Source organism: Papio anubis, chromosome 4 (assembly GCF_008728515.1).
Source record: "Papio anubis isolate 15944 chromosome 4, Panubis1.0, whole genome shotgun sequence".
Lineage (NCBI taxonomy): Eukaryota > Metazoa > Chordata > Mammalia > Primates > Cercopithecidae > Papio > Papio anubis.
The window spans coordinates 52,542,308-52,557,953 of record NC_044979.1 but is presented as its reverse complement, the minus strand read 5'-3'; the positions used below and the strand labels follow the sequence as shown (position 1 = coordinate 52,557,953).

At 38.2% G+C, this 15,646-nt stretch overlaps 1 protein-coding gene across 2 annotated transcripts in view; it reads right to left on the bottom strand.

Annotated features, from left to right (window-relative positions):
* Positions 1-10,045: 10,045 nt before the first annotated feature.
* NAMPT (nicotinamide phosphoribosyltransferase) overlaps positions 10,046-15,646 on the bottom strand; it is a 38,080-nt gene continuing 32,479 nt past the window's right edge. For both annotated transcript variants that reach the window (XM_009203633.4, XM_021936153.2), the window contains 2 exons: positions 14,693-14,827; positions 10,046-13,011 (listed from right to left, as the gene is read on the bottom strand). In XM_009203633.4, the coding sequence (XP_009201897.1) occupies positions 12,901-13,011; positions 14,693-14,827 (246 nt within the window). In that variant the 3' untranslated portion in view covers positions 10,046-12,900. The remainder of the gene's footprint in view (positions 13,012-14,692; positions 14,828-15,646) is intronic.

Below are 15,646 nucleotides of genomic sequence, written 5' to 3'. Positions count from 1 at the left end.
AAGGAATTTGTCTTATGTCTATTAGGCTGCCTCCTTTCCCAGGCTGTGAGTATTGGATACTTCTAGCGCATGGCCTAAGTAAGTTCCTCCCAGTTTCCCGTGGTACTATGTACGTACACCAGAAAACTTTTGAGCAAAGTTCAAATAGGAAGGTCAAGGAGGGGAGGCAGTCTCTGGTTCTTTTTGTGCCTTATAAGTGGTTTTGCTCTTAAGAGTTGGCTGCAGACTTGTCCAGGTGTCCCCTACCTCCTTCTTTATGTTCTCTGCTCTCTTCTCTCCCACAGCCTTTGATGACCAAGGTGGCAAGCTCCATTGCTGGTCGGGGTAGCCGTTTGCTCTTTATTTCCCCATCTGGAAAGCTCTGCCTACGTGATTTCTAATTTTCAGCCCTTGCCCCAAAGCTCCTGGCAGTCAGCTGCCTAAGAAGCGGTTTGGATGAGGCTGATACATATCTTCCTTCCCAGTTCCTTCTGCCTCCTCAGCCAACAGTCTAGGTCAGTGACTGAGGGAACTAAAAATAGCTGAACATGCTCTAGCTAGTCATTCTTTAGTGGCTGGGTCAGATGAGGCACCGGAAAAGGGAATCGTGGAACCTGATGTACAGCCCCAAGAACTGCAGGTGCCTATTTACTGAAGGCTGACGTGTGATTTTGGCAGCAGAAGAGCAATAGAATATACATTCACACACATACTCATGTGCACTTGATACTATGCACAAGCTGCACACACAATGACCAAGCACTGCAAAACCTCATGGAGAAAATACAGTGCTACCTGCAAGTCTAGAGGCTGACAAGCATGGCTTGGAGGGACCTTCCTGGAGGAAGTGACTAGAAAACCAGATCTGGAGTGAAATGCTGAATGTGGACAGACACAGGAGAGTAAAGAGGAAAGCACTGTTTCCTACATAGTTGGTACAACAGTCAGGAAGATGAGAGTGGTGGGCTCTATGGAGTTGGACAGCCCTGCTGGAAATCTACTTTGTTCCTTACTAGCTGTGTGGCTTTGGGCATGCTCCTTTACATCTGTACTCATCCATTTTTTCATCTGTGGAGTGGGGATGATGCTTACATAGGTGGTTGTTGAGGGGATTAAGGGAGGCCATTCATATAAAGACCTCGCATGCCCACCTGGCACAGGGTTGGCACATATAAATTAACTTCTTTCCCTTCTAATCTACCTTTCTTTATATAGGAAATGGCACAGAGAGCAAGTCAGTTTATTCACTGCATTCTGAAGCTCATCCGGTTGTAGCTGGAGCCCCTAGGTTTGGCTTAGGCACCAGCTTGACTTGGGGCTTCCTGAAGAACTATGATCTTGTAAATATGAGATCAAGGTGGGTGATGCTATACTAGGTCAGTTTAGGTCAGGGTTTTTGGACTGCAGGTCATAACCATTAGTGGTTCAAGAAATCAATTTTATGATCTGAAACCAGCATTAAGAAAAAAATAGAATAGGTAGAACAGAACTGCACAGAGGAGATCCAGCAATATCAGACTGCATGGCACAAAGAGCTTCGCTAATACATGTGTGTGTATGTATGTGTGTGTCCTGGGTTGCAATGTGAACCATGTTTCTTACTGAGGCTTGTGGTCAAAAAAGTAAAAACAAAATTGTGGTCTAGAGGATGAAAGCTTTTGTTGAGGGAGTTCTAAATACTTGAAATCCAGGCCCTCTAAATGGTAAATTCCTGAAGAGTTTCATGCTGCTTGTAGCAGTTTTGAAGGCCTGTCGGGGATATCTACTTGGACCTTTTCTGGGTAAAGCAGATGGAAATGTTGGTCCAGAATTCCTCACAAGGTGCAGATGACTGAGAGCTGCTTGATTTGTTAAGGAGTTTCCACTGATCACTTTTGACTGTAAAAAGCACCAGCATTTGGCTCGATGTAATAAGGAGGTGGAGGTATGGAGTGGAAGCGGGTAGAGAATGACATGTAGCTTGACAGTGGGTGTGGTGAGAGGTAGAAGTGAGACTTCTTTTATGAAACTTCCTTTGCTCAACACATAACTCCTGAGTGTCTACCGTAGGCCAGGCCTGTGCTCAGGCCCTGGGAATACATAATAGGTGTCAGGCATTCTTCCTGCCCTCCTAGTATTTAGTGGTAGAAACCAGTAAGGGCCTGCCAAAGAAATAGTTTTATTCAGTGAGTTAAAATTTTTGCTTATCAAGATTTTAGGCCAGGCGCGGTGGCTCATGCCTGTAATCCTAGCATATTGGGAGACCAAGGCGAGCAGATCACTTGAGGTCAGGAGTTTGAGAACAGCCTGGCCAACATGGTGAAACACCATCTCTACTAAAAACACAAAAATTAGCCAGGCGTGGTGGCACGTGCCTGTAATCCCAGCTACTCAGGAGACTGAGAGGCAGGAGAATCACTGAAACCCGGGAGGTGGAGGCTGCAGTGAGCCAAGATGGCACCACTGCACTCCAGTCTGGGTGACAGAGTGAAAAAAAAAGATTTTAAGTATCCCTGGGCATAATATGGGACTGCAATATGCTTTTAAACTATTTGTGCTATATATCATTGTTTTATTCTCTGCTCCTAGTTTAAAAACTAGTTGAGAAAGAACGAGGTATTTCTCTCTTCTACATACATACTTATGAATACACCCATACATACACAATCATACATATACATACACATATTCACACACAAAATGCTAAATTCAATTGCTTTTTGGTTCTGTGGCCCTGGTTTTTCAATGGGCCAGTATTCCTTAATAGCAGAAAGCTCTCTTTGCCCACTTCAGGACTGAGAAAACCCCCTGATTCCCAGGAGTCCTGGACACCCCACTCTCTGACTTGTAAGACCAGAATTTGTGATTTTGTTTATAGAAAGTGCTTGTTGTCATTTCTTGATAATAAAATATGTGCACATTATGAAGTATTTGGACAGGTTAATCAATTTGCAGAGCCTGGAAATGATATGCAACTGTCTCCTTTTCCCAGAGCTAAATCATTCTCCTTTTTGCTCCTGTAGGAAAAATACAGAGACCTTTCCTTCCCCAGGCAGGCTAGGGTGATGACAAGTTGTATAAACCTCACAGAACCATTCTTGGCCATCCGTTGTGCCTTGCTAAGCAGAAGGGAGAACACAACTAATGAAGTTTAGAATGGAGGTCATATGGTGTAGAAGGCACTTAGGGATGAAGTCTTGCATTCGTATTTGGATAGTGGTTTATATAGAGCAGCGGTTCTCTACTGGAGATGATATGTGTTTAAAAAATCTCTGGTGGTTTATCTGAACTACACAGGCCCTTTCCATGGTCATATATCCTGGCGTCTATCAGATTTTCAGGAGTACGTGTATGTGGTTCAGAAAAGCCCCACAGCTAATTCTGATCCTCCCCCTCCCTCCTCTACCTACTGATACAAAAGATAAAGCACCTAAACCCTGATAAAAGATACAGAGAATGGGTGTGAAAAATATAAAAACTGGAACACTCCACAGCAGGTACTATTTCTCAGAATGCATCTTTCCCTGCACTGAACAGTCCTCTGACAGTTCTAAATGTGGCATCCTGTGCAGCATTGTGATCTGAGGGCAGACAGAGAACTCTTTGCCCGAGGCACATATTATCCCAAAAGCTTGGTAAATAAAGCCACAGCATCGTGCTGGAATGCTCTGTCCTTTTAGAGTGCCGCACGTTGTTGGCACACTGTTCTGGAGCCCAGTGATACAATGCATTGTTTCAGCCAGCCCCGGTCAGAAACCCTGAGCAAACAAGTCATCTGACTGAAAGGAAAATGGCAGCAATTATTTCCAGTAAATTGCTCATTTAAAAATATTTCCAATCTTTTTGCATCTTGTTTTAGATGTGTCTCTTGTAAGTAGCAAATAGATTTTAAAATTTCTTTTAACTGATTTTTTTTTTTTTTTTTTTTTTTTGGAGATGGAGTTTTGCTCTTGACACCCAGGCTGGAGTGCAATGGCATGATCTCAGCTCACTGCAACCTCTGCCTCCCGGGTTCAAGCAATTTTCTTGCCTCAGCCTCCCTAGTAGCTGGGATTACAGGCATACGCCACCAGGCCTGGCTAATTTTGTATTTTTCGTAGAAATGGGGTTTCTCCATGTTGGTCAGGCTGGTCTCGAACTCCCAACCTCAGTTCCACCTGCCTCAGACACCCAAAGTGCTGAGGTTACAGGTGTGAGACACTGCGCCTGGCCTCAACTGATTTTATATGTGTGTGTGGGGATATATGGATCATTCACATTAGTTACACAGAATTTATGTTATTATCTTTAATTTTTTGGTATTTGTCCCACCTGTTGTTTTTTTCCTGTCATTTTATTTTGAAATATTTTAACCATTCCACCACTTTTTCCTGTTAGTTTGAAAGTAACATACTTCATTTCTACATCTACTAGTGCAATAGAGTAAAATTAATCACTTTACTTCCTCCTGACAATTGAAATGTCTCAGAACACTTTTAATTCAATTTACCCTTCTTCTAATATATGCTGTCCTTGTATATTTTGAATATTGTTTAATTTCAATCCATAAGACATTGGTTTACAATGTTTTAGTTTGCTCATACACACTTACTACCTTGATGGCTCTTTATTCCTTCATCCTTTAGAATTCCCTTTAGTGACAGCATGCTAGTGTTGAACTTTCAGGTTGTGGTGGTCTGAAAGTGTCTTTATTTCATCTTCTCTCTGAGTTTTAGGGGAACAGCGTTCTCTCTTGGCAGTTATTTCCTTTCAGGACATTGCACTGTCTTCTGGCTCCCAGTGTTGCTGCTGAGAGTTGAGCAGTCAGTCTCCTTCCTCAGATTACAATCTTTTTTTTCCCTCTGGCTGCTTTTAGGATACTTTGTTACTTGTGATTTGCAGTTTCACCACAATGTATCTGGATTTAAATTATCTTGCTTGGGATTCATTGAGCTTTAATCTTTAGATTGTTGCTTCTCATCAGTTCAGGTAAATCCTGAACCCTTCTCTCTTAAAATATAGCCTCTACTCCACTTTCTCTTTCCTCTTCTTCCATTGCTCTGATTAGACATATGTGAGGCCTTCTGTTTCATGTTGCTTAACTTTCATTCCATTTGCTTTGTGTTGCATTCTGAATTTCTTCTGATCTGCCTTCAAAGTCATTGGTGCCCTTTATAGCTGTCTAATCTGGTTGTTAATTTCAATTACGGAACTTTTTGTTTTCACAAATTCTATTAATCCCTGTAGCAAATTTGTAAGGCCTTTTAAAAATTTTCCTATTAGCTGCAGATAGATATTTAAGTGTATGCTTCATTTTTCTTTTTTTTTTTTTTTTTAGGCAGAGCCTTACTCTGTCACCCAGGCTGGAGTGCAGTGGCGCAATCTCAGCTCACTGCAACCTCCGCCTCCCCAGTTCAAGTGATTCTCCTGCCTCAGCCTCTCCAGTAGCTGGAATTACAGGTGTGCGCCACCACATCCGGCTAATTTTTGTATTTTTAGTAGAGACAGGGTCGCACCATGTTGGCCTCAAACTCCTGACCTCAAGTGATCCTCCCGCCTCGACCCCCGCAGAGTGCTGGGATTACAGACGTGGGCCACGGCAGCTGGCCTCATTAAAAAAAAAAAGAAAGCACAATGATTTTATGTTTCATAATTTCAGTATCTGAACCCTTTGTGAATCATTTTTCTGCTGCTCTCATTCATGGTGTCTTGTTGCCTATGTGATTATTCTGTGAGCTGTTCATTTTCTGTAGAAAATTATTTTGGGAATTCTTTGGGGTGTAGGATGAAAGTATCCCTTCAGGGAGAATTTGCATTTACTTCTGTCGGGCATTTAGGGAACCCTGGACTCTGCCAGTCCAGTTTAATCGAAGTTTATAGTTTAAGGTTTCTGTAATATGTAGGGGAGGTAAATTTGGACTGCAAGGGCCAGCTTGCAATGTTAATTTCTTAGATTTTTCTTGATTTGCTCAAGCTAAAGCAACTTTTCTTGCAGTTCCTCAGAGGTGTGGGGATAGAGTACCACTGGTTCATCCTCATCCTGAAGTGGAGCCTTTTGGGAGACCTGCTTTATGGCAGGAGAGTCTGATTTCTGTTCATCATGTCCTTTCAGGCCCTAAAAAGTGAAGCTCATAGTCCCCAGGTTTGGTAAATACTCTAGGGCAAAAGCATCGTCAATGCCTGGTTACCTCTTGGGGTTCCATTTTCACTTGGATTTGACCTAGCCTGTTTATATTTCTGGAAACAGAATTTTCTAGTTATAAGAAAGAGAACCTTCTAGTTATAAAAAATACAGAGAAAGTTTTTGTCAAAAGCTTGGTGTTGCTGGTTTGTACAGAAGATTCCTGGGTTTATTCTTAATCTTCTTTCATCATATGGCCAGATTTCTTAATTTCACTTCCTAAGCTTGTTTCTCCACCTACAAAAAAAGGCATTTAAAATAGCCACTAAGTTTGAAATCTGCATCAGTGAAGTCTGTAGAATCTTTGGAAGTGGAATTAAAATTATATTTATGTTGACTTGTTCCAAAAACAATTTAAATTAAAACCTTAAAATTATTAAGACTACTACTAGAAGTTCAAACAGAGAGGAACATTTGCTAGAAACAGCCCTGACATCTAATCTCTGCTCTGTCATTAACTTAAGAGTTCTCAATTAGGTGCCTGTGAAATGAACCTCCTCAAATTTTAGGCAAATTTGTTGTTTATTCACAAGTGAGAATTTTTCTGAGAGGAGAGGCACAGCTCTCATCAAATTCTCAGAAGCCTAAGACCCAAGAAAAATTAGGAACTACTGAACTACATACAGGGTAACCTCAGGCAAATACCTTCTCTATACCATAGCTTTCTAATCTGTGTTTTGATGAAACACCTGTACTTCATGAATTTAAGAATTAAAAAAGACAGTAATATGTGAATATCCTTTAAAAAATTATCCACCTTTTTAAAAAAAAGTACTTTAAAAATGTTAAAGTTTCACTTTTTAAAAACACTAACATGTTCAGGGTACTTGTATTACAGAGAAGTTATCAAAACACCTTAAAAGTGTTTATTTTAATGACATTCATTTACTCAGCAGACATTTCAATGTCTACTATGTGCTGATGAAGGAAATATAGATGAATGTCTCATATAGGACACAGACCTTTAGACTGTAAATGCTAGAGATACATTCAACACCTACAGAGGCCAGAGGAAGGGCATGTGAAGTGGGGATGGCAGGTGAGTTGTTGAAGGCCTCTCGGAGGTGTTATCACCTAAATTGCGTCCACCTTAAGGCATTGTCACCTAAAATAAGTACCACCTACAGGGAAGGCATTCCTGGCCGAGGAGTTAGAATACACAAAGGCAGAGAAACGCAGAAAATGGTGTAGAGAATGTGTGCATGTGTGAGTCTAAGGTACAGCAAATCAGTGATGCTGGACAGGAAATGAGGAGTGGACATGAGGTTATATACGCAGCACAGGCCAGATCGGGACGGGTCAGGCTGGATACTGAGCAGCATCCTGCAGGCTAAAGGAACACTGAGGTGCTTTCAGCAGGGGACTGACACTGATTTTGTTAGAATACTCTGGTAGCAGAGTGGAGGGAGGCTGGATTGGAGTTACGAAAACTAATTAGATAATTTCTGTATTACAAGTTGAAGTAATACAGAAATTACTTTCTGAAATGCTTGGGACCAGAAGTGTTTTAGATTTCAGATTTTGGAATATTTGCATTTACTTACTGGTTGAGCATCCCTAATTAGAAAATCTGAAATCCAAAATGCTTCAAAGGACATTTCCTTTGAGTGTCATGTAGGCATTCAAAACTTAATTGCATGTTTTGGAGTTTTTCAGATTTTGGATCTGGGATGCTCAGCCTGTACTTCAGGAAGAAATTTGAGAGCCTGAAGTAAGAGTTGGAGAGGACACAGATTATACATTACTCAGTAGGTAAATCAATAGGATTATGTGGCCGATTAAATGTATAGGGTAATGGAGAGGAAAGTTTCATGTTGGAGGCTGGCTGAGCTGCCAAATGAGAGAATCAAAATAAATACAGTAAGTTCTGGGGGAATATGGTAAGCTTGGATTTGTTGCATCTGAGTAGAAACGTATCACTGACAGGTAGAATAATCATTCTATTTTGAAGTCTAGGCTGGAGACATAAATGCATGGAGGCTGTAGTAGATAGCTCACAGCTGACACCACATGAATGGCTGACAACAGCCAAGATGAACATGGAGATAAACGGGACGTGCCTACATTTAAAAGTGTGTGAAGAGACCAAGAGAGAAGGGACAGTCCACAGGGATTAGAAGACGCAAAAACATCATAGAAGAAAGTAGTAAATAAATGAATTATTAGTAGTGGCAAATGCAGGAGAGCCCTCAGATAATATAATAACTAAATTTATTCATTGGGCAATTAGAAGGTCACTGCTTTGCCCAATAAGGGGTGAGAACCAGATGGAAGATGACTGAATGGGAGTTGAGGCAGTAAATGGAGAGAAGTCTGATGTAAATGGGAGAAGGGAGGCTAGAGATGGTGTTATCAAGGGAATTCTTTAAAAAGGGTGTGAGAAAAAGGAACATGTTAGCTGAAGAGGAAGGAATAGAAAGTGAGAGGCTCAGAGATCTGGTAGAACTCCTCTGGCGAGTCAGGAAGACCTAATCAGAATTAAATGTGTAGCCAATTCTAGAGAGTTTGTAAGCGAGATCGTTAATCCATCTCTATAAAAATTACAACATGCATTCCCTACTTCATGTCAAAGAAGTAACAGCTCAGTATCCAATTACAGAATTAAAAAAATAAATAAAGCAGGTCAGGATAACTGTGTTTCTAACTGAATTCTGTTGCTAACCATGAAGAATGGCGCTTCTCTGGGGTGAACATAAATGAATGAGTAATAAACCATGTACAAGTGGGATCTGGCCTCTGACTTCACAGAACACCCAAGTAGACACCTGCTCCCATCTTCTCCTTTCTTCTAGAATAGAAGAACCCCTAACATTTAAGGCCAATACCCTACCAAGTGCTTTGGATCTTACCTTTCTCCACCGTCTCTGGAACACCAAATCATCACTGATCTCTTTTTGCTTTTATTTTCAACTCCTTCCTCTTTCCTGGACCTTTTTCAGAGGTAAGGCTACAGCTAGAAGGACAAAGATACTATTGCCTCACTCTCTCCTCCCTTTTCACACCCCACATTCAAAGAGGTATATAAGGAAGCTTCTTTCAGAAATGAGCCTCTTCTACTATCTGGAAAGGAACATGTCTAAGGCACCAATTATTTCCAGGTGGCTAAATCCAGTAGCTGTTTTAAATTCTTCACCCTATTTGATCTCTCGGCAGCATTCAACACCTGGGCTGAAAAATGTTTCCTCTGGCTTTTGAGACTTTACTCCTGGTTGGAACTTTCATCTCTTTAGCTATGCTTGTCATTTGGTCTGCTCATGTTCTGCCACTTAACCTTCAAGGGTTACTCATGGTTTAGCCCTAGATTCCCTTTATACTCTATAGCAGAGATCAGCACTTTTCCTGTAAAGGGCCTCACAGTAAATTATTTTAGTTTTTGCAGCCATAATTTCTCTGTTGCGACTAATCAGTGTTGCCACTGTGGCATGAAAATAGCCAAAGGCAATAACTAAATAAATGGGTGTGGCTATGTTCCAATAAAATTATTTACAAAAACAGATGGTGGGCTGGATTTGGCCCATGGCCTGGGGTTTGCCAACTCCTGCTCTATACTCTCCCTAGAAAAGTATCCTTTACTGTGTGCTTCCAATGATGTATACCTTCCAAGGTATACATCAGTCATACCTTGAGGCCCTTCTATCCACAAACCTGTATCATCAATTGCCTACTTAATACCTGCATTTAGATGTGTCAAAGGCATCTCAAGCCTTACCACAGGAATCATGCTCCTTTCTCTCAAATCTGGTGTCCCTCCAGTGTTCTTCCTTAGTAAGAGGCACTGTCATCTATACAGTTGCACAAAGCAGAAAAGAGGAGTCAGCTTTGACACTTGCCCTTCTCTCATCTTCTAATTCTTTGAACTGGAGGAATACTTAAAACAGGTAGGCCTGAAAATGGCATTACTTGAAGCACACAAATTTAACACTTCACTAATAGAGCTAAACTTTATTTCCATGTTTATTACATGTTTATAACTTGATGTTGAGTACATATTAGAATAGACTTAACATACAACTTGGGAGAAAAGCTGACATTCTCCACTGACTGGGTTAAAAAGGAATGTAAAACTACAAATACTTAAGTTTGAGTTCTAAATTATGGCAAACAGAACAATAAATACCTTGCCATTTTTCCTTCTAATTTTCCAAGATAGATTTCATTATAAAAATTGTTTGATAACAATTTAAGAAGGGAAAATAAGGGATACTCATAAAAACCATTTTACTTTAATTATAGGGTACAAGTAAGAGTCTTAACACAGAAATCCTACCTCCTATTTAAAATATAAATACTTGATGATATAATGAATCAAGGGGGATTAATTAATGTCAGTTTAAAATCTAATGACTTAAATCCGTAAATGCCATTTGCTTTTATCGGGAAGAGTTAGGCTGATTTAAGGGTGACACACAGCAGAGTTCTACTTGACATTCACGTTAACCGTTTGGTGCTCAGAATGGAGATGGCCAAATACCAAGTGCTTAGTGACAGAAAGTCAGAATTAATCAGTTCCAAGTGACTAAGAGCCAATAGAATTAATCTCCATCTCCTGATTTATGGTTGTGAACAAATGGATAGCTTTTTTCACTGCAAGTTTCAAAGTTAAACTCTATTCTGAAGCTGCTGAAATTCACAGAACACAGAGAATACTGTCTGTAGAATAATTTCAATGTTTAAATGGTTTAAATACAAAATTACGGGTGATTATCAAAACTATTACTGGTAATAGTTTCTTTTGATTCTTTACACGCCCCTTAGCACATTTTGTGAAGAAATGTGTGTTATTTTTAATACTCATCATTACTCAAATACATTAAAAACTCATTTTAAAATTATTTTCTACCATAGATTACAGAAGGCTCTTACTAAAAGTGAATAATGCTTATTGTTCTCACTAAATGTTTAAAGCATCATCTGAAAAACATATTCTTTCTAATACCACTTACAAAAAACATTTAATGAAGATAACTCACTTCTAATTAGGTTATTCTAGTGATAAAATATTTTCTCAGGTAACTATTTAAAACATGATTTATGGCTTTTCAATTTTTAAAATTTCACATTTAATGTCATGTTAAAACTTTTCTAAATCAGTCTTCCAGAATCAGATTCTTAAATGAGAAAAAAAGAGGACAAAAGAGGAAAATTCCTTATCAACTATTTAGCCTCCTCCCTTCCCTAGAAACCAATATTTCCCTTTAAATGCAAGGCACACTCCTTTTCTTAGAACAGAGATCAGGAAACTTTTTGTGTGATTTTGTGTAAAGGGCAGGTAAATAAACATTTTGGGCTTTATGATTCTCATTTGGCTTCTTATGATTCTCATTTGGCTTCTACTGCAGCTGTTTACCTTTGGCTGGAGTAGTGGGAAAGCAGCCATAGACAATCTGCATTTATAAAAAGGAGTCCGAATTTGGCCTTTGGGCCATAGTTGGCCAACCGCTGCCTCAGAAGAACAGAGTTAAATATATAAAAGAATCATTCGAAAGAAACTGGTCTCCAGATGTGATGTCTGATTCAGAATCTAGTAGCTAATCACTCTATAACATTTTGATGTCAAGCACTTTGAATTTAGCCAACTTAAGAGTCTTCTATTGAAACATGTCATGCTTTTCACTGGAGATAATTTATCTTCATTTAAGAATGTGCTTCAGTATTACTTATTGAGGGGATTCAGTTTAAAATTAACAAATGATGTCCATACAATTTAATATCCAATTTAATTTTTAAAAAACTTAATAAAAAATATAACAGAATCAAAACATTTAAGATAAGTACACTCACTACCCACTCCAGTAATTCATTTAAGTCATACCAACTATAGAATATGAAAAATAAATTCAGAAGTGTAATTACTTTAAAATACATTACTTCCACTTTTGTCAGTATTTTACATTTATGTATATATTCTATAGTGGAAGCAGAAATTCTCTCTAAAAACATTATCTCCTTAAAATCTTGAGGTGCATATTAGAGCCACAGGCAATCTCTGACATATAAAATTGCAGTACAGGCCTTTCAAATTTGGCATTTCACTGGTACAATACAACGACCAAGATATATAATAACTGTACAGTGCCTAGACATTCCAGTAAGAACCATTATTTTCTTTAATGTAGAATGATTAATACATATTCTACAAGGGGCAGTGAGGTTAGTAATTCTACAGGGTATGTCCTGACATAATTTTCAAATTGTACAATAACACAAACAACTTTGTTAAGGCCATGTTTTATTTGCTGATTAATGGACAAAAGGCAATGTAATTTATTTTCAAGTATTTTCTTGAAAGTCTGTGCTCATAAAAATCATGAAAAGTTGGAAAGACTGTTAAATCACTGAAACTTTAAATATATCTTACACAATCTTGTTTGTACAAAAATACAAGTTAAATATAAACATAAAGCAATCATGGTAATTTTATGCAAATCTGTTTTATGTGATCAGTTATATATAAAAGTTTCTCAGTTCTGTTATTTGTGAAAAGATCAATACCACATTGAGTGACTACCTACTGGCAAAAGGCCCTAAAAAGCTTACTTTAGCACTGATCTTTTACATGGTTAAGTGCATTTCCTATTTTGATATCACCTAAACACTGGAAAAAAAAAAAAAAGGGCAGTATGTCCATAAACCAACAAATAATTTGGCTGTAATGTATCATAAAACACAAACCCCACACATCTGTACAATGAACATTATGTATTACATACACACAGGTGTATGTGTGTGTGCATGCACATATACACACACACACACAAAAACACCCAGTCATAAAACAAAGCCTAATGAGGTGCTGCTTCCAGTTCAATATTCAGCTGTGCATTTTTTCTTACTTCATCAAATGAATAGCTTTTTGTCACTTTGCCATTCTTGAAGACAGTATGAAGAAGATCCTGCATAAATGGAAATTTCATGATTAGATTACATTATGAAGCAAAATACCTGAATCCTGGTGTGATGAATTAGACCAACCAATCAAATACACAAGAGATGCCAATGGTGTTCAAATTGTGAGATGATTTGATGCATAGAAAATGCTAGTGGACCAAGGTAGTATCTAAAATGGCCAATCACTGAGTTGCCTGGTATGTAGAAATATTTAACTTTTATGAAAAGGAATGACCTCAATACCACATTCTTAAACCAGTTTTCTTAAAGGAAAATCAAGAAACCTAGCTGACCAATCTTTTTTTCTTTTTTTCCTTCAAGTTGAAGGAAGATGCCTGGGTGCCAAGGAGAACTGTGGCTGTCACTGACAATCACTCTGATGGTGCAGCAAAAAAGCCTGGTAAACCTTGCTTTGTTCCTGGCCAACAAACTCAACAGTGATTAAACTTATCAACTGGAAGTTTAATAAATTTGCTAGTCACTAAATTTGGTCTAAAAAACCCACAAAAAGCCCAAAACCAATCCCAAAACAGAAACAAAGAAAAATAGGTATTGCGTTCTTGACTAACGCACAGTGACTGGGTTAAAGTTTCTGTTTACACTACAAAAGTTGATGATAAAGGTAATCCACTTCATCTATACAGAGTAGCAAAGACAGATTGAAGAAATTAAATTCCCTTTGGGTCTGGTAAAGCTTATCTGCTTCTGGTTTCTCTCTGAAAAGTCCACAGAAGTAATCTCAATTTTCCATCTAGTCTGAAGATTGAGGTGCATATGACATTATCTAGTATTTTTGTCATCGTGTTGCTTCAAACCACAGTGCTTTAGCTGTAGCATTTTCTTTCATAAATTTAAATATAAGGGAATACTAGTTCCTACTCTTAAATCAAATTGCCTAGATGATTATAAATTGAGTTTCTAGTTTATTCTAGTATCATTCACATACTCTTTTTTAAAAATCACACTTAGATTTTTACTTTTAGTTTGAAGTGAGTTTAGCTCATCTGGGATAAACTAAATCTGCCAAAATCTTAGTAGGTACAAGAGTTATTTTTTCATTAACGGTAACAAAATTATTTCAATTCTGGCTCAAAACATTAAAAAATATAAAAGTAACATGTTATAAGCAGTAATTGTGATGTTGTATAAAGAATCAAAATAGGAAGTAATAGTACATTCATGTTTAGTATTTTTTCTGATAATATGAATATTCATAAATAGTTCTGTCTAAAGTTTTTTTGATCAAGTGGCTTAAAAACCAAAATTTTTTTAACTCGAGTTCACAAATATAAATGTACTTTTGTATGCTAAAGACCATTAGATCATTTGAATCAGAAAACTTGGTTAAATCAAGGTTTCACCATTTATTATGTAATCCAAATCAAGTCACCTTGTTTTCACATTTTATATTAAGATAACACAGTTTGCTTTTAGATAAAGTATATACAAACTTGCTGTCAATCACTATACTTACGAAATATTTCTCCCTGTGTATACACAGGCCCCATGTTTATGACGTAGAAACTTGTTTTGTATCTTATTTTGGTAGGCCAGGTCAGCAATTGGACATTTTATAATAAAATATAATACCTTGTCTTCCACAAAAACAGTAACATAAGAACCTCCTTTCTTATTAATTGGTGAGCCAACCTACTACTGTTGAAAAAAACCAGCATAGATACATACATGACCATATTCCTCAAGGTCTCCTTTTCCTTCCTCCAGTGTAACAAAATTCCCAGCTGGCGTCCTGTGTAAAGATAATCGGCCCTTTTTGGACCTTTTGTTGGGATCAGCAACTGGGTCCTTGAAGACATTAATCTGAAATCCAAATTAAGAAAGTTAGAGAAATAGAAGACTAATCATCAGAAATGTCTAAACACTCCCTTACAAGAAAGCATATACATAATTTACATTTAAGTTTTAAGAACTTAATAGGTGTAATTGAACCAATCCACATCTGGCTTTTAGAAACGTAACACTTTAACCTGTTTTGAAGGATAGCCATTTGTAATAAAGAAAAAGTATGACATCTTGGATATCCTTTTTGCCACTGAAGAACACCTAATACTCCATTTGTAGGAAGTCTGTGAGCATTCTAACACGTAACCCTTAAGGTATCTCTTTTTATATTACAAACTGCCTTTAAACTGATAGTAAGCAAAGCACATACATGCTGTTGAAAAAAAGCCCAACTATACCAACTATGCCAAAACCACACACACAATCTTTGGAGAGGGAACAAGAATATTACTAAGGTAAAGGCTTTCCTATTTCATAACGTATCCCTCTTTTGGTACTTTTTACTTTTGCCTTGTTATTGTCAGAAGCAAAAGACTTAAAGAACCTCAAGAGAGCAGAGTGTTTCTGCATCAGAAAGGTAGGCAGCAAAGCCACAGAAACAAGAGGCAATGGAACAAGCAGCAACAAATCAGTCAATCCCAGAACTCTCTAAAGAACGATGGAAGAGTAAAGCAGGGAATCAACTCAGGTGTTCTCAATTCTTAGCATCCTCCTGCCTCTGTCCCTTGCTCTATAGAATCTCCAGCTCTCAAGACGTTACAAAGAAGCGAGGGGGTGGTGGTTCAGTTGCCTAGCTGTTCTATGGCTACTAGAATATGATTGTGGTATAACAATCCA